Genomic DNA, 26,102 nt, shown 5'->3' on the forward strand with positions numbered 1-26,102 from the left:
ATGTTTCAGCTATAAATATTCCTTGGATGTGCAGAACCAAGATCCAGTGATTTTTCAAGTGTGTGTATGGGGCGAGTGGGGCACGGCGTGACACTTGGTCAAACGAAGCTAACCATGAGCCAGTAGTTTGTGTAGAAGAAGTTAGCAAGAAGTTACCTGTCCAGAGGGAAGGAAGAGGGCAGAGGGGATGGGTGATGAAGTTCCTCTTGCCTACCCTCCTTACTTCCTGAGTGGGTTCCAGGGAATCTTTCGAGTTCTGCAGGGCCCAGTTTAGAATCATCATTTTATGTCTTCTTTTTTTTTTTTGATACAGCATCTAGCTCTGTCGCCCAGGCTGGAGTGCAGTGGCACAGTCTCGGCTCACTGCAACTTCCATCTTCTGGGTTCAAGCGATTCTCCTGCCTCAGCCTCCCAAGTAGCTGGGACTATAGGCATATGCCACCGTACCCAGCTGATTTTTTGTATTTTTAGTAGAGACATGGTTTCGCCATGTTGGCCAGGTTGGTCTCTCAAACTCCTGGCCTCAGGTGATCTGCGCACCTCAGCCTCCCAAAGTGCTGGGATCACAGGCGTGAGCCACCATGCCCAGCCCATCATTCTATTCCTTGGCAGACTGGGTGCAGAGGGTGGCTGGCTTTTTACTTAGAAGAATGAAGAGACTGCTATGACCACAGGCTCAGCAGACCCAGGAGAGGTTAGTTCAGCCAGCTGAGTGGAGGAGCCCAGGGTGTGTGTGGCCTCTTCTCCTGTGCCATGTCGTCTTTGGGGGCTTCCTGGATCATGGGCACCAGTGATTATTGGTCCCATAGATGGGTGCGATTTTTGTTGCTGTTTTGCTTTGTGTTTGTTAGGTTTTTTGATGGTTTCATTTTTCCTCTTCATTTTTTTAAGGAAAGTACATGTCTTCTAAATGCACTACTAACTCTGACAGTATATGTCTGCCCTGTGGCCCAGATGAATACTTGGATACCTGGAATGAAGAAGATAAGTGCTTGCTGCATAAAGTTTGTGATTCAGGTAAGCCCGTCATGTCAGTGAGTCAGTGAGAAGTGTAGAAACCTAAGATCTCTTTTTATAGAAATGTTTTTAGAGGCAGCCAATGGTGTTTCATTTGGATATATACCCAGTAATGGGATTGCTGGGTCAAATGCTAGGAATGTCTTTTAAAGTATAGTTTATTCATGGGAATCAGGAGCAAAATACATCTCTTAATCTCTTAAGAGACAGAGGTTCCTTTCTCTCTCTTCTCTCCTTTTTCTGTTGAGCTTATTTGTTGAAGAAGCCATGATGTTTGTCCTGCGGAGATTCCACAGGCCGGATTTTGTTGGCTGCATTCCCTTGGTATCATTTAATGTATCCTTCTGTCCCTTATGTATCTTTTCTTTCTTTCTTTTTTTTTGAGAGAGAGTCTCGTTCTGTCTGTCACCCAGGCTGGAGTGCAGTGACACAATCTCGGTTCACTGCAACCTCTGCCTCCTGGGTTTAAGCTGTTCTCCTGCCTCATCCTCCCCAGTAGCTGGGATTACAGGCTACATACCATCACGCCCAGCTAATTTTTGTATTTTTAGTAGAGATGAAGTTTTGCCATGTTGATCAGGCTGGTCTCAAACTCCTGACCTCAAGTGATCCATCCACCTGCCTCGGCCTCCCAAAGTGCTGGAATTACAGGCATGAGCCATGGTACCAGCCTGCAGTAACTGGTTGTAATGGTGCTCAGATTGTCACACTTCTCTGAGGTGGCCCGATGGGTTTTGATACAGCCCAGGCATCACGAAGAACTCTACTGCTTACATGCTTACCTCACATAATTCTGTCTTAAACTACAGTCAGATGTTTCTCTAAGGATTCCTGATTGTTTTTAAAGGAACATTTTATTTAGTGACCTCAGTCTGGATTCTAGAGAAGACTCACTGCTTTATTGACCTTTGTGTATAGGGTTTTTTCCCCTAATGGACAGAATTAGATCATACGTGTTTCTTTAAGCACTGTATTTTTCTAATGTGCTGGAGACAGCTGGCAGATTTTGGCTGGAGAAGGTAACATGGAGACTACTGAGCAGAAGCATCTGATCAAGCCTTTTTTCTTTCCCAATGCTTAGTAATGACCTTGACTCACTGCAGTCTCTTGGAAATAAAGATTCATTCTGTCTAATGCCAAAGTTGATTAAAGCCAAAAATCTGGCACATTACATACAATATTTTAAATTATGTCAAAATTATTCATCACCACCCACCCAGGCTTACGTTTCGATGGGATCCTAGGGGTATTTGGAATTTTCCAGAGAAGTGGCCTGTGTCTGTGGACATGTGTCTGCATATTGGTCTTGATGTTGCAGACCTGACTGGGGCCTTGGAAGAGTAGACACTGCAGGGAATGGGGGCTTCTTTAGGGTCACTAAGCTTGGGTCCAAAAACCCAGTTCCTATTGGAAATAGGAAATGTCCCCTCCCCACTGGCTGTAACTTGAGACAAGAGAGAGCAGGTTTCTGGTTTGTTTGCTTGGAATTTTCCCTTGTTTTTTTCCCCTTGGAATTCCTATAAGTATTCAGGAATATAAGGTGCAGGGGCTGTTTGGACAATCCAGGTGAGAAGGAGTCCTAGAAGGGTACAAGGTCTGTTTTAAATAATGTTATCATTTTGTATCATGTTGCGGGGCGGGGTCATATACTCTGTGCAGTTGACTCTGGTTATGCACAGTGGCTAAGTTCTATAAAGTCATCACAAACACTGAATTAGCAAATCCTGAGCCATTACTCCTAGGGAATTACCAGGTGAGGTTCCTGAAAGCCTCCAGTCACATTGTCATGGATGGATCGCCACATAACCTTGTTTTATGTGTGTTTCTGTTTAAAGACATCTTATTTGATACATGTTGCTGATTCATTAACATTGCACTCATGGCCAACTGCACTGCAATTCATACCTGAGCGAAACTTCTCTAACATTTATTTTCTCTGTAAGGCACATTACAACCCTCATGCACTTAGAACACTAGACAGCTCTTCGGCATGACAGTTGGGGGCTGTTGTAAGCAGGGAAATCACCAACAAAAAGCTTGTTTACCTTCTGTGAGCTGAAACCAGAAGGCAGAGCATCAGCTGGCCGTACCTCAGTCAGAAACCTGGGTGTGGGGCAACTCAAAATGTACACGGTTCTGTCCCCGAAGGACTGCAGAAGTACCAAGGGGATTGATTTTGGGGTACAAATAAATTTGATCGAGTAGGTGAATTCACAAATATAAATCTGAAAAAAATGTGGACCACCTATATCAATAATTTCATTCATATCTGTGTGTGTATGCAGTTTATAACGATAAATGTGTGTGTGTGTGCGTGCGTATGTGTGCGTATGTATGTGTGTGTGTGTGGTTTACAGCAGATCAATTTCCAGGTACCTGCATTCCAGAAAAACTGGATGGGGCCAGGAGACTTGGAATAAGAAGGCCGTCTGTCAGACAAAAGTGTTATCCTGGGTGCTTGAGGAGAGTCTGATTGCAAGCATGTCACCGGGCCTGCCTCTGTAGCCCCTTCACTGATGGCACTCCACAACAACCCGTTTTCACCCTGGGACACCTCAGGATCCTAAGATGAATCCTAAACTTCCAGAAACCCTGTTTTCTTAAGTCCAAACTCGCATTAGTCTTACCCATATGGTATTTGAATTTACCAAAAACAAGGAAGCTCAACTCTATGACCCTTCTATTTGCCAGAACATTCAATGATCAATTCCCAAGTGCTGGTCTGGGCTGCTCTGGGCTGGATGTTGGACATGGCAGTCATGGTTGGTGTGTCTGGGCTGCCCGCTCCTCCCTGGCCGCTGACCTGTCTCTTGTCTCCTGCAGGCAAGGCCCTGGTAGCTGTGGACATCGGCAACAGCACGGCCCCCCGGCGCTGCACCTGCATGGTCGGGTACCACTGGAGCCAGGACTGCGAGTGCTGCCGCCGCAACACCGAGTGTGCGCCAGGCCTGGGCGCCCAGCACCCGTGTACGGGTTGGATGTGTGTGTCTGTCGGCTCTTGCTGAGCCATGCAAAGCCAGCTTTGAGATAGTTTTAATCACAGCAGCAAGAACACTCCAGGGTGCTAGGCAGCTTTGGAGGAACCTGGGGGGTGGGGGGTGGGGCTGATTTTCCAGAAGATGCAGGCCCAGGCAAGACCTGAGAATGAATTCCCAGTTTAGGTTCTTCAAAGGGACTGTGGGTAAAATGCCCACGTGCTCTGGCCATGGCCGTGGGGTGCTGGGGCTCCTCCATCTGTGGAAACCTTGGATCCCCACTTAAGAGCCAACAGGATAGAGCTGGGGTCATTGGACTTTGTAAAAAGTGTACAGCCATTAGAATTTCGGAAAAACCATCCGTCTCCCACCCCAGCACATTTTTAACTTGACATCTAAAAATTTTTATTACAAGTTTAAAGAATTGAGGCCGGGTACGGTGGCTCATACCCATAATCCCAGCACTTTGGGAGGCTGAGGCGGGTGGATCACCAGGTTGGGAGTTCAAGACCAGCCTTGCCAAGATGGTGAAACCCCGTCTCTAGTAAACACAGAAAAATTTGCCAGGCTCAGTGGTGCACGCCTGTAATCCCAGCACTCTGGAGGTTGAGGCAGGAGAATTGCTTGAACCCAGGAGGCAGAGGTTGCAGTGAGCCGAGATTGTGACACTGTACTCCAGCCTGGGTGACAGAGTGAGACTCCATCTTAAAAAAAAAAAAAAAAAAAGAATTGATAAGGTCCTAGTTACCAGGGAACTATAACTGGGACAACACTGAAAAACGAACAGTGGACTCTAAATACCACGGCCATTTGATGCCCACCATGATTCATTATTAAATGAGCAAATCATATTTAACTATTGGACAGTTTACATAGCTCCTTTGTCTCCTTTGATTTCCTATCTATTCTACCTTCCCCGCAGAGTTTTATCCTGATGTATTTTTTATGCTTGGAGGGGTTTTAGTAATCACCTTTTCAGATCCCTTTACATATTTGAATGTGCACCTATTGAAAAATATGCATGTATTTGAAATCCGAGTTTTTAAAAATTTACTTTGACTCAGGGTTAAAAACATTTCTACTGGACCAAGTTGTCACTACATTTATTATCACACAATTGGTCAAAAATGAATATATCCTATTTTTCTATATTATAATCATAAAAGTAAAAACTTCTGACCTCCATAATGAGTGGGATTTTTTTCCAATCCATATATTTATGGTTGAATATTACTTATTGCTCACATGCACCAGCATTCAACATCAAGTCTGTTTCCACTTTCTGTTTATATATATATAAGTGCTGAGAAGTTTGTTCACATAGATAACTGAATGGCTAAAGAAATACTTTTGTTGCAGGTATGTCCTCAGTTTTTTTCAGTACCTTCGGATTTATGTGTCCAAGCTCACCTACTGATGTGATATCAGAAGTTATTTTTAATAATCTATCAGTTGAGAATTCAATTGTGTCCTTTGATTTTGTTGAAAGTAAGGAAATAGAAATCTTTTTGACTTGAAAAAGTGTTTCTTAGAGTCATTTGCTTTTCTGACTGCTAAGAAGTATGACAAAAGCAGTTTTTTCCAAGACTTAGCAAATGATTATTTATACCTGTTAATCATTCCCTTCAAAGTACCTGGTTTTAACCCAAAATCGTGGACAGGGTTGGGAGAATTAAAATATTCATTTCAATTCATATCAAGGAAAATGTCTATCACAGAGTCTGAGACAGTCGATCTTTATTATCAAATGCATTGACTAAAACAGATGTGCTTTCTCTTAGAAAAAGTCTGACTTGATATTTTTAATCGTTAACATAGATCTCCCTATCACAGCCAACTCCCTCTGAATTCTGATTCTAAAATAAAAGAGGCCTGGAGGCTTTCCTCCAGGTTTTCACCAGCATGTCACAACAGGGGTTCTGATAGACATTCTCTCTGCCTTGCACCTTTAAAAATGGGTTCATTTTCAGGCAAAATAGGCAGAGGGTAGAGGGGAAGGGGTAGATGAATGGAAATTTCACTCCTGCCCCACCCTGAGGTATATGTGAATTCAGTACCACTCAGCCTGATCCCAGCTGCCCCATTTCTGTTGTCCTGCTTTTGCCCTTAATAGAGAGCGAAAGGTGGGAGCTGTGCCGTCACCAGCATCTCTGTTGGTCACTTTGTTCAGCATCTCAGAGATTTGGTAGCATAGCAGCATTTGGGGTGGGTATGAAGTATATCTTTTGTAAAATGAGAAAAGTGTGATTATGAAAGGGAGCAAGGAAAGGAGACTGCAGGAAGTTTCTGGCAGATCAGTGTTACTAAGAGTCCCAAGGAAGTCAAGCTATGGAAATTAACGCCCTTAACCCTTTGTATGCCTGTTAGCCGCCCCGCTTTGATTTTGAGGGCTTCTTACAACTCTAGATTGTGATTATCTTTTACAAAGCTGTTCAAATTAATGTGAATTATTAGATGTTAACTGGGCTCTTCTTAATAAAGATTTAAGACAAATCAAATTGCCAGATGAAAGAGCAGATACTCTACTTAGCTAGCCAAATTACAGAAATCAAGAACATACTTCCTACTTGACTTTGGACAAAGAAAATTTAATTCCTTATGTTAGTGTTTTATTCATGAAAGTAAATCACAGAAGTGCTACTAATTTTAGGAGTAATTTGTGGTTTGGGCACCAGCCAGTTGCCTGATGATGATATCACATAGCAACCAGTGCTCTTCATGGGACTTACCAAAGGGTCACCATGTGTGGATTGCAGTAGAGGTAACAGGCATAGCAAACCTGACATATTGATTTTGACAGTGTAGTTCATGAGGAATATGAGAGTCAAGTCAGTTTATTAACCAGGATCAGCTCCTGCTTTCAACACTGTCGATTAAGGAAGGGGGTCCAACATCCATTGCACCACTGTGTTTATCAGTAAAGTTTTATTGAAACACACCCTCATCTATTGTTTTTAATGTATTGTTGGACTGCTTTCATGCTGTAGCTGCAGCAGAGACCATAGGCCTGCAAAGCCTAAGATACTTGCTCTATGACCCTTTACAGAAAGTGTTTGATACCAACCCTTGGTTGAGGGAAAGAGACCTGCAGGGCTTTTCCTCCTTTTTTTTTTTCTTTTTCTTTCTTTTTTTTTTTTTTTTTTTGAGATGGCATTTCACTCTTGTTGCCCAAACTGGAGTGCAATGGCACAATCTCCGCTCACCGAAACCTCTGCCCTCCCGGGTTCATGTGATTCTCCTGCCTCAGCCTCAGCCTCCCAAGTTGCTGGGACTATAGGCGCATGCCACCACGCCCAGCTAATTCTTTTTGTATTTTTAGTAGAGACAAGGTTTCACTGTTAGCCAGGATGTTAATCTCCTGACCTTGTGATCTGCCTGCCTCAGCCTCCCAAAGTGCTGGGATTACAGGCGTGAGCCACTGCACCGGGCCCCCTCCTCTTCTTTTTTTAACTGAGAAAACTTTGTCGACACTCTAATACTTGGACTGAAGAGATTAAGCTCATCAGAAGAGGTCAGGACAATGAGTTTCCCTTCAAAGCAGTAATGGGTCTGCCTTTCCCTGCAGACAAAGGCTGGGCTAGCTGGCAGGTGTGTGGGGGAAAGCAAGAGGCAGACACAGGAGCAGTCAACACCAGCTCCCAGACTAGGAAAAAAAGTGTTGGTGACCAGGAAAGTGACTCTGAAGAACAGAAGGTCAGGACCAGAGCTAGCCCAGCCTGGCCATCACATACCAGTGTTAGTGGCCTGACACCGAGCCAGGTTCCATAACTCACTGCCGGGGTCAGAACTGCTGAGCGGGCCCAAGCCTGTGGGAGCTGAAGGAATTAGACGCAGGGGCTCCTCCTGGATGATCTAAGCGAACTCGTTTGCTTTTGTTTGTTCTTTCTGGGTTTTCTTTTTTTCACAGTGCAGCTCAACAAGGACACGGTGTGCAAACCTTGCCTCGCAGGCTACTTCTCAGACACCTTTTCCTCCGCGGACAAATGCAGACCCTGGACCAAGTAGGTGACAGCCAAGGAGTCAGAAGAGATGGTTGGGTTTTCAACAACTCAACTTCCACTGTCTCATCTGAGTTGAAAACAGACAGATTCTGTTGGGTTAGGCTTCCTCTTGAAGCCAGGTTCAAATGGAAAAAGTCTGTCAATTCAGCATGGGGAAAATAAACCAGGCAAACTCATTCTTCAGCCCTATGTGTGACAGGAACTTCGTGTGACTTTTTAGATTTGGTAACCCGTGACTTATGGGTGGAGCTTTTTCTAACCTTGTTTGTTGAAATGATTTAGATTGTTTTATTATCATTCAGGGGTCACTCCTACTTGTTCTGACTTCCCAACATCACTGATATATTCATCCAGATATTTGTGTGTGTACACATAGAAGCCTCCTGTTTGTATAAATGTTTGCATGTTGCAAACATCTTGGGTGTTTTTTTTCTTATATAATATATTCTGAAGCAGGCCAGGCACAGTGGCTCACGCCTGTAATCTCAGCACTTTGGGAGGCCGAGGCGGGCAGATCACGAGGTCAGGAAATTGAGATCATCCTGGCTAACACGGTGAAACCTCATCTCTACTAAAAATACAAAAAATTGCCACATGTCTGTAGTCCCAGGTACTAGGGAGGCTGAGGCAGAGCATTTGCTTGAACCCGGGAGATGGAGGTTGCAATGAGCCGAGATCATGCTGTTGCACTCCAGCCTAGGCAACAAGAGCGAAACGTCTCCAAAATATATATATATATATATATACCCTGAACTTTCTCTATATCAGTTCACCAGTTATTAGATCTTCATGGCTTTTCACAGCTATGTAGCATTTCATTGTAGAGGTATGCCGTGAGTTATTTAGTAAGTTCTTTATTGATAGTCACTTAGGTTGTTCCCAGTCTTTTACAGTAATCCATAATTTTGTAATGAAGTATCTCATATATGTATGATTTCTCACGTATGTGAGTATATCTACAGTGGAATTCATGGGTCCTTTCATCGCATGCCTCTTGCTGATTACTTTTAATCAATGTAATGATTCTTTCAGTTTCCTGTATATTACTTATTAAATGCTTATTTTCTGCTGGGCATGGTGGTACATGCCTGTAATCCCAGCTACTCAGGAGGCTGAGGCAGGAGGATTGCTTGAGTCCAGGAGTTTGAGAACAGCCTGGACAACACAGCAAGACCCTATCTCACATTTTTAAACAATGAAAATTAAAATACATAAATAAATGTTTATTTTCTGATTCACTTATCCAGATTTTATGTTCAAGAGGATTTTCTGTGTTTTTCAAAAAAGCAATCAGCAAAAGTGTATCACTTAGCTGTGTAGTTGAAGCTATTGGAATATTCTTTTTTATTTTTCTTGAGACATGATCTCGCCCTGTTGCCAAGGCTGAAGTACAGTGGTACAAACATGGTTCACTGCAGCCTCAACTTCCTGGGCTCAAACAGTCCTCCCACCATTGCCTCCCCAGAGCTGAGACCACAGGTGTGTATACCACACCCAGCTAATTTTTAAATTTTTGATAGGGACAGGGTCTCATCATGTTGCCCAGGCTAGTCTCAAATTCCTGAGCTAAAGCAATCCTGTTGCCTCAGCCTCCCGAAGTGCTAGGATGACAGACCTGAGCCACTGTGCATAGCCAGAATATTCTTTCCTGAAGACTCTGCTCTGCTCCTTTGCTGACCACGCTCTCAGAGTAGCTGTCAGAGAACACGGGCAGCGTATGCTTTTGTTTGCTTGTTTGTCCCCCGTTGTGATGTCCTCCACCCTGTGGAAGGCCCTAGGGACTCAAACGTCCAAGAGGGCATGGATTCCTCTCCTGAAGGAGCTGGCAATCTGGGAGAGTCTTACATTTGTTCGTTTTTTCAAAAAACAAGCATATAAAACCAAAGCACATAACTACCTTTTCCCCCACAGCTGTACCATCCTTGGAAAGAAAGTAGAACGTCACGGGACAGAGAAATCCGATGTGATTTGCAGTTCTTCTCTGCCATCCAGAAAACCACCAAATGGTATGTTTAAAAAGAGCCTGTTGGTTAATAGATGTGCCCGGGGTAGTCAACTTGATTAGCTCCCTCCCAGATGGCACCTGGATCTGGAGGGTCATCTCCCCCTGTATTTCATCCTGTGCATGGTCAGCATGATACCCCATTTTAATCAGTATTTTAATTCCAGGTATACTGTTTCCTTGACAATTTCCTATGCTGGATCTGGGAAAGCTAAAAATGTATTAATATACATAAAAAATAGAGCCATAAACATAAATTAAAATGCTCAGACTTGGTGAGATGATGGTGGTCACAGTGAGGGTGTCTATGAGGAGATTTTGGTCACCTCCAAAAACTGTTAGGATCTAGCTATCATCTATGGGACATATTGTAGATTAAATGAATCTTAAGTAGAGTTTCAGATTGCCATAAAGTGGATCGTGGAGGCTGGTTACTTGGCAAGCAGGACAGGGTGGAGGTGTGGGTGCAGATATTGGAAGAGACTGCTTAAGTGGCAAGGAGACCTTTCTGTTGAGGAAAGAGAACATAGGCCACAGAATAACTGGGTTAACAGGCTTTGACAAAGAAATCAGGGGTTTAGCCTTGACATTTGGGGAAACAGAAAGACCTTAGAGCATTCTGGATGTAGAGTTACACAATCAGAGCAGACTTTTTAAAAGACCACTTGGCAGATAACATTAAAAATAACTGAAGGGGCCGGGCACGGGTGGCTCAAGCCTGTAATCCCAGCGCTTTGGGAGGCCAAGACGGGTGGATCACGAGGTCAAGAGATCGAGACCATCCTGGTCAACATGGTGAAACCTCGTCTCTACTAAAAATACAAAAAATTAGCTGGGCATGGTGGTGCATGCCAGCTACTCAGGAGGCTGAGGCAGGAGAATTGCCTGAACCCAGGAGGCGGAGGTTGTGGTGAGCCAAGATCGCGCCATTGCACTCCAGCCTGGGTAACAAGAGCGAAATGCCGTCTCAAAATAAATTAATTAATTAAATAAAATAAAAATAACTGAAGGAATAAGTTATTTTAAAAAAGAGAAGGAGAGGAAAAGTATGAGTCCAGGAAACCAGGTCAAGTAAATCAAGAGTTTTCAATACAAGGATTCTAGCAATGAAGTAATCAGGGAGGGCTGAAGAAGACGGTTGGGTCCACATGGTGTCGCGGATGAAAATTACCGAAATATTTCACAGGATGGCTGTGGTTCTGTTCTCATTACTGCGAAACCCCTGGCACCCTGTGGCTATTAGGAAAGAGATAGAAGAAGCTCCTTTTGTTTGCAGAGTCATCTGGGGATACTGAAGGGTTCTGGAGGTTAGCCAAAATGAGAGTGGGTGGCTTGGCGAGCATGATTAGAGTTGTTCTAAGGTAGAAATACCATAATGGCATGGGCTGGCCTCCCATAGAGTGAAACTGGACTGAACGGGGCTGGCCGACATTGTGGATTTCACCCTTCAGAATGTGAGTGCTCGCAGACAAAGGGCAGTCAGGGGTGGGGACTTTCACTTCTGTCATCCTAGACCAACATCCTTGATTCTGAGGTTTGATTTACTGGGTTTTGTGTTTTTTTTAACTGCATAAAATTAAAGGATCTTTAATGCCATACCATATTTCTCATTTTCTTCCAATACAGAAGCCCAGGTTTTCTTGCCGGGTTTAATAATTCTGCTTCTCTTCACATCTGTGGCCCTAGTGGCTGCCATCATCTTTGGCGTTTACTATAGGAAAAAAGGGAAAGCACTCACAGGTATTGTGTCTATGGTGGGTTTTGCAAATTAATCTTAAAAGAGATACATTTCTAGGAAAATGCTTTAAAAGATGAGTAGATTGTCCACTTGCTGCCTGTGGTGATCTGCTTAAACTAAAGGAAAACGTGTTTTATCATTCTCTGCAAAAAGAAGCCAAACTCCGAAAACTTAAAGCTAATATTCCACCAGTGTGTAAGGGAACAAGAATATTCTGGCATTCAGGAAACCGATGATTCGTAAGCTCCGTGTTTAAGCCGCATAGACCACACAGCATCACGCATACAGGAGCTTGCATTTGTCCTAGAACACATCAATTTTTAATGCACAAATTTAAAGTATATATAAAATATTTAGATGATCAGTAGGGGGGATCATCTAAATAGGACTGACTGGAGTGTTACTTTGAAATAAGAACCTCGGCCAGGTGCAGTGGCTCATGCCTGTAATCCTAGCAGTTTGGAAGACCAAAGCAGGTGGATCACCTGAGGACAGGAGTTCGAGACCAGCCTGGCCAACATGGTGAAACCCCATCTCTACTAAAAATACAGAATTAGCTAGTCATGGTGGCATATGCCTGTAATCCCAGCCACTTGAGAGACTGAGGTAGGAAAATCACTTGAACCCGGGAGGCAGAGGTTGTGGTGAGCCATGATCTCACCAGTGGTACTCAAGCTTAGGCAACAAGAGCCAAACTCCATCTCAAAAAAAAAAAAAAAAGGCCGGGTGCGGTGGCTCACACCTGTAATCCCAGTTCTTTGGGAGGCCAAGACTGGAGGATCATGAGGTTAAGAGATCGAGACCATCCTGGCCAACATGGTGAAACCCAATCTCTGAAAATACAAAAATTAGCTGGGTGTGGTGGTGCGTGCTTGTAGTCCCAGTTACTTGGGAGCCTGAGGCAGGAGAATCACTAGAATCACTTGAACTTGGGAGGTGGAGGTTGCAGTGAGCCAAGATCACACCATTGCACTTCAGCCTGGTGACAGAAAGAGACTCCATCTCAAAAAAAAAAAAAGCCTCAGATTATGAAAATAGGTTATGTTGAATAAAATTTAGGTGCTTATTCTTAGAATGGACAGTCAAGTCTTATCCTGTTTCTTGAGAATCGTTTTTCCATATAAATTTGTTAGTGCTTTTGAACATCACATCATGTTTAACTTTTAGACTACAAAGCTGAGAATGCGTAATTTTTACGAAAGGATTCAAGGCTTCACTAGATTTCCTAAGAATATCTCTTAACCCTTTAATAGTCAAGTCATTCTCTTTGACTTGACTATTAAAAACCTGCTGTTTTATCATCCTTTTCCATTTTCGGTTGCTCGCTTATCTATTTACTTACTCGTTTATTTATTTATTTTTTAGACAGAGTCTTGGTATATTGCCCAGGCTGGAGTGCAGTGGCACAATCTCGGCTCATTACAGCCTCCGCCTCCCAGGTTTAAGTGATTCTCCTGTCTCAGCCTCCCGAGTAGCTGGAATTACAGACATTCGCCACCATGCCCAGCTCATTTTTGTATTTTTAGTAGAAGTGGGGTTTCACCATATTGGCGAGGCTGGTCTTGATCTCCTGGCCTCAGACGATCCACTGGCTTCTGCCTCTCAAAGTGCTGGGATTATATGCATGAGCCACTGCATCCAGCCCAGTGGCTTGCTTATTTATATGACCCTCCTTTGCCTTGCTGTGATTTGATGAGTTCTCCCATATCACACCCTTGGACTTGATGAGACCCTGTATATATAGCTACTTCTCTTACCATTAATTATATTGCCAAATGGAACACTAGTCAATCAGAAGACTAATTAAAGAGAAAACATGGGGATTGCAGATGCCAGTGTTAAGCATTGAGCAATGTTTGAGTGGTGACCATTTTTTGTTGTTGTTGTCAAGACAGTCTTGCTTTGTCACTCAGGCTGGGGTGCAGTGGCACAATCTTGGCTCACTGCAACCTCTGCCTCCCGGGTTCAAGTGATTCTTCTGCCTCAGCCTCCTGAGTAGCTGGAATTACAGACATGTGCCACCACACCTGGCTAATTTTTGTATTTTTAGTAGAGAAGGGGTTTCACCATGTTGGTCAGGCTGGTCTTGAACTCCTGACCTTGTGATCCACCTGCCTCGGCCTCCCAAAGTGCTGGGATTACAGGTGTGAGCCACAGGACATGACCCTAACTTTAGTCTTTATAGTGAGCACAACAACATAAAATGTTCATTAGAAGTGGGATGAAATCATATCTTTGCATAATATAAATTCATAAATTTCTTAAAATTCATAGATTAAACCTTTTAGGTTTCATCACTTCTGTAAGAGTGAGTGGAGATATACTTTTTGAACATATTCTTCTTTCTACTGAGAAGCAGCCAGGTGTAGTAGCCAGGAAAAGGTCTTGGGGCATGCTGGAACTCAGTGGGCCTGACACCTCGCTTGCTGTGTTCGCCTTCTTTTATAGTACATTCAAGCTGGTTTACTGGAAAAATCAGTCTCCTAGACATGTTTTCTTTGTTCTTCTATAATATCTAAGTTAGTCCCTCATAGTCAAGGAAAACTTGTTGGGAGAATGAGAATGTTTACAATCACAGCAGCAGCTCTCAGTCCCCAGATGTGCCCAGAGGTAGTCACTGAAACATTAGTGAATCATATTTTGCTTTGCATAGAACAGGAAGTTCTGTTTTTGATAGGAGTAAGATGGCTTCATAGCCTTTATTTATTTTGTATTTTTTAATTTTTTGGTTTTTTTGAGACATAGTTTTCCCTTCGTTGCCCAGGTTGGAATGCTGTGTCAGGATCTCAGCTCACTGCAGCCTCCACCTCCCGGATTCAAACAATTCTCTGGCTCCGGCCTCCCTAGTAGCTAGGATTACAGGCGAGTGCCACCATGCCCAGCTAATTTTTGTATTTTTAGCAGAGATATAGTTTCACCATGTTGGCCAGGCTAGTCTTGAACTCCTGACCTCAAGTGATCCACCCACCTTTGCCTCCCAAAGTGCTGGGGTTACAGGTGTGAGCCACTGAGCCTGGCCCTTCATAGCCTTTAAGTCAGTGGATTTACTTTTAAATGCTTTCACTCCCAGGAGCACTCACTGGAAGACTTGCAGTAGACAGTTGAAAGATAATGTTGAACTGACCTAATGGTCCTAATACTGAGCCTGATACAGAAAGAAGAATCTAGAATTACTGCACTTACATGTGCAATCCCCCCAAAAAGTCAAATATACAGAGATAGAGAATACAACAGTGGTACCAGGGGCAGGGGGAAAGAAGATGGGGAGATGTGAGTCAAAGGATATGAAGTAGCAGATGCACAGGATAGAGGAAGCTGCTCAGGGATCTACTGTACGATGGGGACTGTAGTTATCACATTGTATCGTATTCAGGGTTTTTGCTAAAATTGTAGATTGTAGCAGATCTTTCCACACACATAAAAATGGGTAACTATGTGAGATGATGGGTATGTTAATTTGCTTCACTATAGTAACCATTTTACCATCTATATTTGTGCTACAACATGCTGTATACCTTAAATATACATAATAACCTTTATTTTACAAAAAAAAAGTGGGCAATAATAACTAAAGTCCTTATCTTTGCTTTGTATTTTCTAGCTAATTTGTGGCACTGGATCAATGAGGCCTGTGGCCGCCTAAGTGGAGATAAGGTACAGTGAACAGTTGGTGCCTTTGTTAAGTACATTCAGCAGTTAGGATGGTAGTGCCATCCTAGTCAAATATTGAGACCCCCTCCCCCACACACACTTTTTTTCAAGACAGAGTCTCGCTCTGTCCTGCAGGCCGGAGTGCAGAGGTGCAATTTTGGCTCACTGCAACCTCCGCCTCCTCGGTTCAAGTGATTCTCCTGCCTCAGCCTCCCGAGTAGCTGGGATTACAGGCACCCGCCACCATGCCCGGCTAATTTTTGTGTTTTTAGTAGAGACAGGGTTTCATCGTGTTGGCCAGGCTGGTCTTGAAATTCTGGCCTCAAGTGATCCACCCACCTCGGCCTTCCAAAGTGCTGGGATCACTGGTGTGAGGCACTGTGCCCGGCCTGAGCCCCTTTGCTTGAGGGGCACTTCCATGTGTGGTTCCAGGATGGCTCCCTGCAGAGCAGCCCAAGCGCAGGCTCAGTCTCGATGCCTGTTTTCTTTGTCTCTGTTTCCACTTCTCTCATCTCTGTGTTCATGTGATTATGTTAGTACCAATCTCAACTGTCTGGTAGAGTCCTAGGAAGGATGAGCTGCAACTTTCCTTGACTCTGCAGTAATTTTGGTAACATTTTATTTTGACACAATTCAGAATTATAGGAAAATAGTGAGAATAGGACAAAGACCTCCCATATGCCCTACACGTGAGCCCACCAGTTGTTTATATTTTCCTCTCATTGCTTTGTGATTTGCTTACTCTCTGTATGTGTGTATATGAACACAGAGGTATGGTTTCCTCTAGAACCATTTTAGAGTGATGGTAGACTGTGTACCCCAGATCCTTAAATATTTCAGTGTGTATTTAAGAACAAGGAGATTCTCATATATAACCATAGTACATGTATCGGAATCAATAAATTTAACCGTGGTACAATATTATTATTCAACCCACATTTGATGTTAAATTTTCATTAATCATCTCATTATGTCCTTTAGATCTACTTTTTTTTTTCTTCTTTTTTGAGACAGAGTCTCGCTCTCTCGTCCAGGCTGGAGTGCAATGGTGCAATCTCGGCTCACTGCAACCTCCGCCTGCCAGGTTTAAGCAATTCTCCTGCCTTGGCCTCCTCAGTAACTGTTATTACAGGCACTCGCCACCATACCCAACTAATTTTTGTATTTTTAGTAGAGATGGGGTTCCCTGTGTTGCCCAGGCTGGTTTTGAACTCTTGAACTCAGGTGATCTACACACCTTGGCCTCCCAAAATGCTGGGATTACAGGCACAAACCAACACACCTGGCTAGATCTACTTTCTTTGATACGAAATGTATATATTTAAAAGCATAAGCTCAAACTGATTTCTCCAATTCCAGGCCCAACACAGCAGGATTCGTTCTGGTCTTTCCCTTTCCCATATTTGAATCTTTCTTTCTCCAGCTGTATGAAACCTGGCTCCTATTACTCTCAGTGTTCTTCCTCATTTGCTCAATTCTAGAATACACAGAAAGTAGTTTCAGAATTACTAGACTATACCACAGTGATATATGGAGCTGCTAACTCAAGTTCAATATTCGTACAGTTGTTTGGGGTTTGGGATTTAGACTGAGAATACGTAGTCAGAACACTGTGTTCTGACAGTATTCTGTCAGAACAGAATTTGGGTTCTGGGTTAGCTCCTTTCCTTGTTAGGTGTGAACATGCTTTTCCTCTGAGATGCAGCTAGAGGCATTTGTTTCTAGCTGTATCCCACTTTAGAGTTCTCCTCTACTCGGGAATTTGGAATGGCACAAAGTGCCATGGTCAATACTCCATCTGTACTAGTTATGGTAGAAATAATAAGTGCAAACACTGTTTTCAGCAGTGTTTAGCTGAACTCATCCTAATAACTCTGGCTATTAACGCCTCTGCCTTCTGAATGTATATTGGCAGGAGTCCTCAGGCGACAGTTGTGTCAGTACACACACGACAACTTTTGGTCAGCAAGGAGTGTGTGAAAGTGTCTTACTGCTGACTCTGGAGGAGAAGACATTTCCAGATGATATGTGCTACCCAGATCAAGGTGGTGTCTGTCAGGGCACATGTGCAGGAGGTGGGCCCTACACACAAGGCGAAGGTGCCAGGATGCTCTCTTTGGTCATCGAGACCGAGACGGAGGAAGATGGCTTCAGACAGATGCCCACGGAAGATGAATACATGGACAGGCCGTCGCAGCCCGCAGACCGTTTACTGTTCCTCACTGAGCCTGGAAGCAGATCCACACCTCCTTTCTCCGAACCCCTGGAGGTGGGGGAGAATGACAGTTTAAGCCAGTGCTTCACGGGGACGCAGAGCATGGTGGGTTCAGAAAGCTGCAATTGCACTGAGCCCCTGTGCGGGACTGACTGGTCCTCTGAAAACTACTTGCAAAAAGAGGTGGACGGTGGCCATTGCCCTCACTGGGCAGCCAGCTCCAGCCCCAACTGGGCAGATGTCTGCACAGGCTGCCAGAACCCTCCTGGGGAGGACTGTGAGCCCCTGGAGGGTTCCCCAAAACATGGACCCTTGCCCCGGTGCACCTATGGCATGGGCCTTCCCCCTGAAAAAGAAGCCGGCAGGGCGGAGGCTGGAGACCAGCCTGAGGACGGGGACGATGGGAGGCCCCCAGGCTCCATGAGGGCAGGCACCGGTTCTGCAAGCTCCCCTGGTGGCCAGGCCCCTGCATCTGGTAAGTGACTTCCCAGTCTCTCACTTCCGAGCAGAAGGGCCAGTTCTTGGTACTGGGGTTGGGGGCATATAGCACAGATCATTTAGGAAGGAGGAAACAAATGGGAAAGCCTTGGCTTGCGCTTCTTAATAAGCGTTTTTACAGGATGGCTTTGGATTCATTCCACGTGTTTGGTTATGCATCGAGCCCAGTACTGTGTGGCTTCATCCTCTACCACTGGGGCAGTTTCTGCTTCATGTATACCCTTTCACATTCAGGCTTCTCATGATAGGATTAGACCTCAAGCCCCGGCACTGACCCCCAAAAGACAGTCAGCGTTGGCCTCAGGACTGGCTGAGCCAAGACATTCCTTCAGATTTCTGGGTTTTGGTTTTTGTTTTCAAAGCACCTTAGGCCTCTTAAATCTCCCTCAAGAAAGCTTTTATAAATTTTTGGAGGAACCACAAAACTGTTTAGTTATTCCTTAATTAATATTTATTGTGAATAATGTGTTGATTCTATACCAAATTAATGACACAGTAAAACTGTCTTTTAAAAAGTTTCATAAGAGAGGCCCCTTTTATAACCACGATGTATCACGTATTTATGGAACTAGGCGGATAATTTTAACAATTTAATATCATTATAAAGATTTATCACTGCAACACTGCCTGAGCACAAACAACCCACCAGTTATGATATTATAACTTTTTTCCATGAGGGTAAAACACGATCTGTCTTATTACGTAGTTACAAAGGACTTTGCAGCTGATAGTGAGGGCTCTGGCTCTGAGAATTATCTGTCATTTAAGGGGTCAGGGATATCTTTGAGAATCTTCCAAAAGCTACAGACACTCCCTCCAGAAAAACAAATATATGGACATATACTGTTTAAGGGGCTTCACAGAAACCTCCAACTCATAATTTTAAAAAGCCCATTCCTAGGCCATCCCTATCCAGGATGGTTTTTCTTCTGTGCTTCTTTATTTAGACTGCAAGTGCTGCTAGCAGCGGGTCTTAGAATTCTCTTATAACCCTGAGGTAGCTAGAACTGTGCCTTAAACACAGAGACTGTTTTCCCTCTAGGTAATAATGGTTCCTGCCTTTAATCTGTTCCTCGAGCTTGTGATTTTGCTGCAGCTACATAGATTCACTGATGTATAAATTCAGCAATAATAATTCTCAGGTAAACAGAAAGGAGAAGGAGACATGTTTGAGGATATTTTTCAAAGAACTGGTATGTCTTCCTATCAGAAGATCTCAGAATTTTTTAAATTTAAGGAATCTCCATGACTGGGCCTGCTGTTCATTTGCATTGTTTTATTTCTTTTCTCTCTTCTTCTTTTTTTTTTTTGAGAGCGAGTCTCACTCTGTCACCCAGGCTGGAGTGCAATGGTGCAATCTCAGCTCACTGCAACCTCCACCTCCCGAGTTCAAGCAATTCTCCTGCCTCAACCTCCCGAGTAGCTGGGACTACAGGTGCACACCACCACGCCCAGCTAATTTTTGTATTTTCAGTAAAGATGGAGTTTCTCCATGTTGACCAGGCTGGTCTCAAACTCCTGACCTCGGGTGATCCACCTACCTCAGTCTCCCGGAGTGCTGGGATTGCAGGCGTGAGCCACCACGCCCAGTCTGTTCTATTTCCTTACTCAGTTTATTTTCTTCCCCTTGGATGTGGAGACAGACAGGACCCTGGGTGTGGGGAGTGAAAAGGCTGGCATTCTGTCTCTGGTGGCAGCCAGGTCCTGGCTGCACTGTCAGGGGCAGACCGGTTTTTCAGTGGGTGACACCAGGAAGATGACGTTGCCACTGTGTGAAAATCAGCAGCAGTTCTTAGAAGAACAGTGTTGGCCAGATTTAAAGAGAGAGACAGGCATGGATCTTTTAATGCCATAAAACAAACAGTGTGATCTTTGCTCTCCTGTCAGAGTCAAAACAGTGGCCTAGTCTGCTTTCCATCATCTTTTATTTCTCCAGCGCTAAACCATCTAGGGCTGGAGGAAAGGAATAAAAGTGTGTCATCAACTAAGTGGTGTTAATTTGCAAAAAGTTTACAGTGCTGTTTCTGTCTGCCCGTGACCGGCGCCAGCAAGCGGGCCAAATTCATTTTCGCCTGAGAAGAGGCAGCAGCCAGACTGATTTTGGAGGCTGTGCTGTTCTCTCCACAATCACTTCTCCATGAACAGGCCTTACGGTTTCTGGTCAAAATAGTACTTTTTCATTCTTGCTTTTTTTTTGTAGTTTTTTTAAAAGTCACAATTTACGTTCTATAAAATGCGTGAAAGAGGATGGAGCTTAGGTGAGCAGTCCAGCGGGGGTCTTCTCCTGTGGTCCCTGCAAGCCTGCTGCGCTCTCAGGACTGTGCTGATGTGGCATTTTTTCAGGTTTTCTGGGTTTTTAGATGAGAGTTTTTGTTTGTTTGTTTGTACTTGCAATCACATCATATGGTTTCTGGAGAAATGACAGTGACGGGGGACTTTCTCCTTAGGGAAGAGTGTCTCCTGTCCCGGGATCTCTTTGAGGAGAATGACTTTTCAGACAGCTCCGCAAATGTAGACAACGTTAATAATTATAATATCCTGTGCTGTTCAGGCTCTTTTAGCCATGTGATAGGTCCTAAGAAGCAAGGAGAATGGTGAGCAAAGATCAGCAAAGGGGGAGGCACTCTTTTGGTGATGTCTTAAATAACCATGCCTAATTAGGTCTGAAGTTATGCCTACTCCTGATGGCGTGATGGTTGCCTTGGTTACAAGCCCTCTCACCTGGAGAGTGGCATATTCTGACTGTGCCCCCAGAGAGTTATGAAAGAAACCATAACTGCATATGATTAATGTGTCTGTTTTTGGCTGGTGGCTTGGTTTCGTCTCCCTAAGTCACTCATTAGGTTCAGCCACGGAAGTTAGAGTTGCTTTTTTGTTGTTGTTGTTGTTGTTGTTGTTTGATATTTTAAAAATCACTTTGCTTTTTGATTATTTCAACTTTGTCTTAGGTTCAGGGGCTCATGTGCAGGTTTGTACCTGGGTCTGCTGTATGACGCTGAGGTTTGTGCTATGACTGATCCTGCCGCCCAGGCAGTGAGCACAGTATCTTCAATCCTTGTTTCTCTCCCTCTCTCCCCTGCCTAATTAGGAGTCCCTAGTGTCTCTTGTTGCCATCTTTATGTCCATGAATACCCAGTGTTTAGCTTCCACTTATAAGTGAGAACATGCAGTGTCTGGTTTTCTGTCTCTGTGTTCATTTGCATAGGATAATGGCCTCCAACTGCATCCATGTTGCTGCAGAGGATGTGCTTTCCTTCCTTTTTCATGGCTGCAGAAATTTATTCATGAACACCGAATACCTATTTGTTTTTCAATCAAACCTTTACCGAAATTCCACTAAGCCACAGAGACTTGAAAAACAAAGCCTGGAAAACAAGTAGGGATTAATGCCAGGGAGCGGATGATGTGAAAAGCAATCCATCATTTGAGAAATCCAGACCTTCCACAGCCTGCCCCTCCGACCTGTGGCCTGTTGTTTTAATGATTCTTCGGTCTTTCTCACCAGCCTGGATACTCCCACCCTGTCGACACCCCAGCTCTAGGCAGCAACCACCAGTCAGTAGGAATTCCGGCCATGTGTGGCGGCTTATGCCTGTAATCCCAACACTTGGGAGGCTGAGGTGGGTGGACACTTGAGGTCAAGAGTTCCAGACCATCCTGGCCAACATGGGGAAACCCTATCTCTTCTAAAAATAGAAAAATAATTAGCCAGGCATGGTGACAGGTGCCTGTAATCCCAGCTACTCAGGAGGATGAGGCAGGAGAATTGCTTGAGCTGGGGAGGCAGAGGTTGCAGTGAGCTGAGATTGCGCCACTGCAGTCTAGCCTGGGTGACAGAGTGAGATTCCATCCCCGCCCCCCCAAAAAAAAAGAATTTTCATAGCCTCACCTTTCTAGTATCTCAGTATGTTAAATGAATAGATGCTTATTCTCACATTCATTCATCCATTCAGGAATAAATAGATGAACACAAGACCGTTGTATCCTGCTTGTTCCTCCAAGTCACTGTCAGCCTCCCAGTTCTTCAGTCTGCTTTAGGGAACTGGACGAGGAGGGTCCTGGAAGGGCTGGCACTAGCTGCCCTGGGCTCACCTAGTGTCCTGGGCAGAGGAGGCAGAAGTGACAGAGCACAGGTGAGCTGGTTCATTCTAGAAGCATAGGCACTCCAAGGCCATCACCTGGGAGCCAGGGACACAGGACAGTAAAGACCTACCTGACCCCTCATCCTCCCCTGTCCTCAGTCCCCGTCCCTGGTCCCACTCTTTCTTGAAATGACTGTTGTTGACCATCCATTTCCTTTCTGAGAGTAGAGAAGAGATTTTCCTATCTTTACCTCCCCTCCTTTCTCTCCCTCCAGTGACCAACAGCCTTCCATCTCTTTCTTCAAACTCTTGCTAGAATGCCACTCACCACCTAGCATTTCACTGTCAGCTCGATCTTGTAAAGGCAGATACTGGTTTGGCCCTGAGTCTATAAGTTAAAATAGGTATTTCATAATTTGGTTATTTGGTGATAATATCCAGCTTTCATTGCTGTAAAACATCGATGCGCTATTTCAAAATATATAAAAATGTGGTCAGTGTGTACTCTTCTTCATTGAGTCTGGCCTCCCTTCTTTCTGCACTGATAGGGATCATTTCGGAAGGCTTTGGTCTGTAAGACTTTCTAAGTAATTTTCAAGCATGATTCAGAGTGGAACTATTAAATACTGTTTCCCTTCCCTTATCATCACATACCCAGTTTCTTCCAAATGCCTGAAACAGAGCTTACATTTCCATAAAAAGGAAAATCACATGAGAAGCATATGGGTTAAATATAAAATAAGTTTTAAAAAATTCCGAAAGAACCCAGTGTAGCCTGGGTAGTTTGAGTGTATTTGTGTATATTTTTAGTCTCTTCCTTGGAAGAAAATCTACATGACAATTTGGTGGTATTATTTGGCATAGTTCTTGTGATTTAATATTCGTATGTTATGCATTTTGAACAACATAATAAGCCTTCGAGAAGAAAAGCATGCGTTATCTTGTTTAAAAATGTAAATTCTGTCAGGGATTGTGTTCTTAGAACTAAGTTTGTTCTTCCTGCCTGAGAAATACAGATTCCACAGAGCCTGCTATGTCAAGCACGGACGAAGTAGAAGCATCCTTCTGATTATAACAGGAGACTCCTTTGATTCGTTGTTTCTGTTGACTTACTTGCTGTTTTTAACACTCTCAAGTTACCTGAACATTTTGCTGGTTAAGTCACATTAAATATTAATGTTAAGTCAACTAATCCATTTTTTTTTTTTCTTTTTGAAACAGGGTTTGACTCTGTTACCCAGGCTGGTGAGCAGTGGCATGATCTTGGCCCACTGCAGCCTCCGCCTCCCGGGCTCAATCCATCCTCCCACCTCAGCCTCCTGAGTAGCTGTGACAACAGGCCTGCACCACCACAACCTGATAACTTTTGTATTTTTTTAAGAGACTGGGTTTCACTATGCGCCCAGGCTTGTCTCAAACTCCTGAGCTCAAGCAGACCCACACGCCTCGGCTTCCCAAGGTGTGTAGTCCCAGCCACTCAGGAGGCTGAGGTTGGAGGATGAGTGAGTCCAGGTCAGGGCTGTGGTGAGCTGTGTTCGTGCCACTGCACTCCAGCCTGGGCAATTAAGCGAGACACTTTCTCAAAAAAACAAAAACAAATGTCTGATTGTGAAGCTGGTACCCTAAACCACTGCACTGTCTGGGATTACAGGTGTCAGCCTCCACACCCTGACAATTAACCTATTTTAAATGTTAGAAGCACTTTAAAATACCCATATTTAATAAAAATCCCCATGTCATTCTGGCTTTCAAATCATACTTTTGGGTAGCCTTCAAATTCTGTCAGTCATATTGTATTCAGGGACCTGTAAGATCGGTTCCATCGCCTGAGGATGACAGTTTTATTGGTGGTATTATAGATGTTAGTCGCCAGATGATAAGTGTTTTGTGTGTATTATCTTCTTATTCCTCACAGAAATTCTACAGCACAAGTTTCTCGCCAGGATCACACAGCTAGTAAGCGACAAAGCCATGATTTCAATATCTGATTGCAGGCCAGGGCACGGTGGCTCCCACCTGTAAGCCCAGCAGTTTGGAAGGCCAAGGTGGGAGGATCTCTTGAAGCCAGGAGTTCAGGGCCAGCCTGGACAACATAGTTGAGACCTCTTCTCCAAAAAAAAAAAAAAAATTAGCCAGATGTGGTTGTGTGTACCTGTAGACATAGCTACTCGGGAGGCTGAGGTGGGATGGATGATCACCTGAGCCCAGGAGGTCAGAGCTGCAGTGCAACCTTAAACCACTGCACTGTCTCCTCTTAAGTCAGTGCTAGTGATGCTGATTTCATTTATTTACTGTGCCTTGGAGAATCCTCACTGTGACACAGAATAGGGACAAACACAGTCTTGGCATCATTGGCTACTCTGGCTGAGGGAGAGGCAGTGGCTAGGCCCAGCCCAGCCCAGGGGGTTCCGCAGGAGGGACAGTAGGATGCACAGTGTGTGATGATCCCCTGGTTATGGTGAGACCCCTCTATCCTGCCAGTTGTCTTGGAATGTCCCTGTTTTCGCTATCGCTTTCTCCTGTGGGGAAGCCCTTTCTTCGACATGCTTCAAACTTTATCTTCTTCTTTTTTTTTTTTTTTTGTTGCAAGCAAAATAAATGCAAATAAAGGTCAGAGGCAGCCTTGAAGAGGAATGCTGTCAGAAAGGGGTCCCGAGGAGAGGAGGCAAGAGGGGAGTGACAGGGCTTGGTTTGGCTTAACGGACTAGCAATGCCTATGAAAACCTCAGGCCTTCAGGATTTTAATGTAGACTATTTTGTAGAGCAGTTTTAGGTTCATAGGAAAATTTAGGGGCAGGTACAGAGATTTCCTATCTTCCTCCTGCTCCCCCAACATGCACACCCTCCCCCACTGAAGGGGTACATTTGCCGCAGTTGATGAGCCCACATTGACACATTAGGGTCCGCTCTTTGTGTTGTATGTTCTATGAGTTTGGACCAATGTATCATGGCGTGCATCCAGCATGATAGCATCATACAGAGAAGTTTCACTGCCCTACAAATCCTCTGTGCTCCACTTACTCACCCCTTCCTCTCTCCAAACTCCTGGCAACTACTGATCTTTCTGCTGTCTCTATAGGTTTGCCCTGTCCAGAATGCAGAGTTGGAATCATACATGCTATAGCCTTTTCAGATTGACTTTGTTTACTTAGCATTATGGATCTAAGTTTCCTCCATGTCTTTTCATGGCTTGATAGCTCTTTTCTTTTTAACACTAAATAATATTCCATTGTGTGGATGGACGTGGGGGTTTTGTCTATCCCTTCATTTACTGAAGGATTCTTGGCTGCTTCCAAGTTTTGGCAGTTATGACTACAGCTGCTGTAAACATCTGCGTGCAGATTTTTGTGTGGACATAAGTTTTCAATTCCTTTGGGTAAATACCAGGGTATGATTGCTGGATCATATGATAAGCATATGTGTAGTTTTGTAAGAAGCCATCAAACTGGCTTCCAAAGCAGCTGGACCCTTTTGCCTTCCCACCAGCCAGGTATGAGAGTCCCTGCCACCCACCCCCATGCTCGCCAGCATTGGTGTTATCAGTGGTCTGGATCTGAGCCATTCTAATAGGTGTGTAGTAGTGTCCCACTGTTGCTTTAATTCTCACTTCCCTAATGGGACATGATGTGGAGTGTCTTTTCCTATGCCTGTTTGCCATCTGGATATCTTTAGTGGTATCTCTTAAGACCTTTGGCCCATTTTTTAATCAGGTTGTTTTCTTACTGTTGAGTTTTAAGAGTTTCTTGTTTATTTTAGGAAACAGTCCTTTATCAGAATGACTTTTGCAAATATTTTCTTCCAGTCTGTGGCTTGTTTCTTCATTCTCTCTCTGTCTGTCTCTCTCTCCGTTTTTTTTTTTTTTGAGATGTAGTCTCACTCTGTTGCCCAAGCTGGAGTGCAGTGGTACAATCTCAGCTCACTGC

At 44.1% G+C, this 26,102-nt stretch overlaps 1 protein-coding gene across 3 annotated transcripts in view; it reads left to right on the forward strand.

The window, feature by feature from the left end:
* The window catches only part of TNFRSF11A (TNF receptor superfamily member 11a), a 60,023-nt gene that overhangs the window by 24,031 nt on the left and 9,890 nt on the right, over positions 1-26,102 (forward strand). For 2 of the 3 annotated variants that reach the window (XM_054244279.2, XM_035271294.3), the window contains exons 3-9: positions 892-1,017; positions 3,841-3,984; positions 7,900-7,993; positions 9,905-9,999; positions 11,622-11,735; positions 15,335-15,387; positions 17,300-18,074. In XM_054244279.2, coding sequence (XP_054100254.2) covers positions 900-1,017; positions 3,841-3,984; positions 7,900-7,993; positions 9,905-9,999; positions 11,622-11,735; positions 15,335-15,387; positions 17,300-18,074 — 1,393 coding nt within the window. In that variant the 5' untranslated portion in view covers positions 892-899. The remainder of the gene's footprint in view (positions 1-891; positions 1,018-3,840; positions 3,985-7,899; positions 7,994-9,904; positions 10,000-11,621; positions 11,736-15,334; positions 15,388-17,299; positions 18,075-26,102) is intronic. The other variant, XM_078348255.1, reaches the window with a different exon arrangement.

Source organism: Callithrix jacchus, chromosome 13 (genome assembly GCF_049354715.1).
Source record: "Callithrix jacchus isolate 240 chromosome 13, calJac240_pri, whole genome shotgun sequence".
Lineage (NCBI taxonomy): Eukaryota > Metazoa > Chordata > Mammalia > Primates > Cebidae > Callithrix > Callithrix jacchus.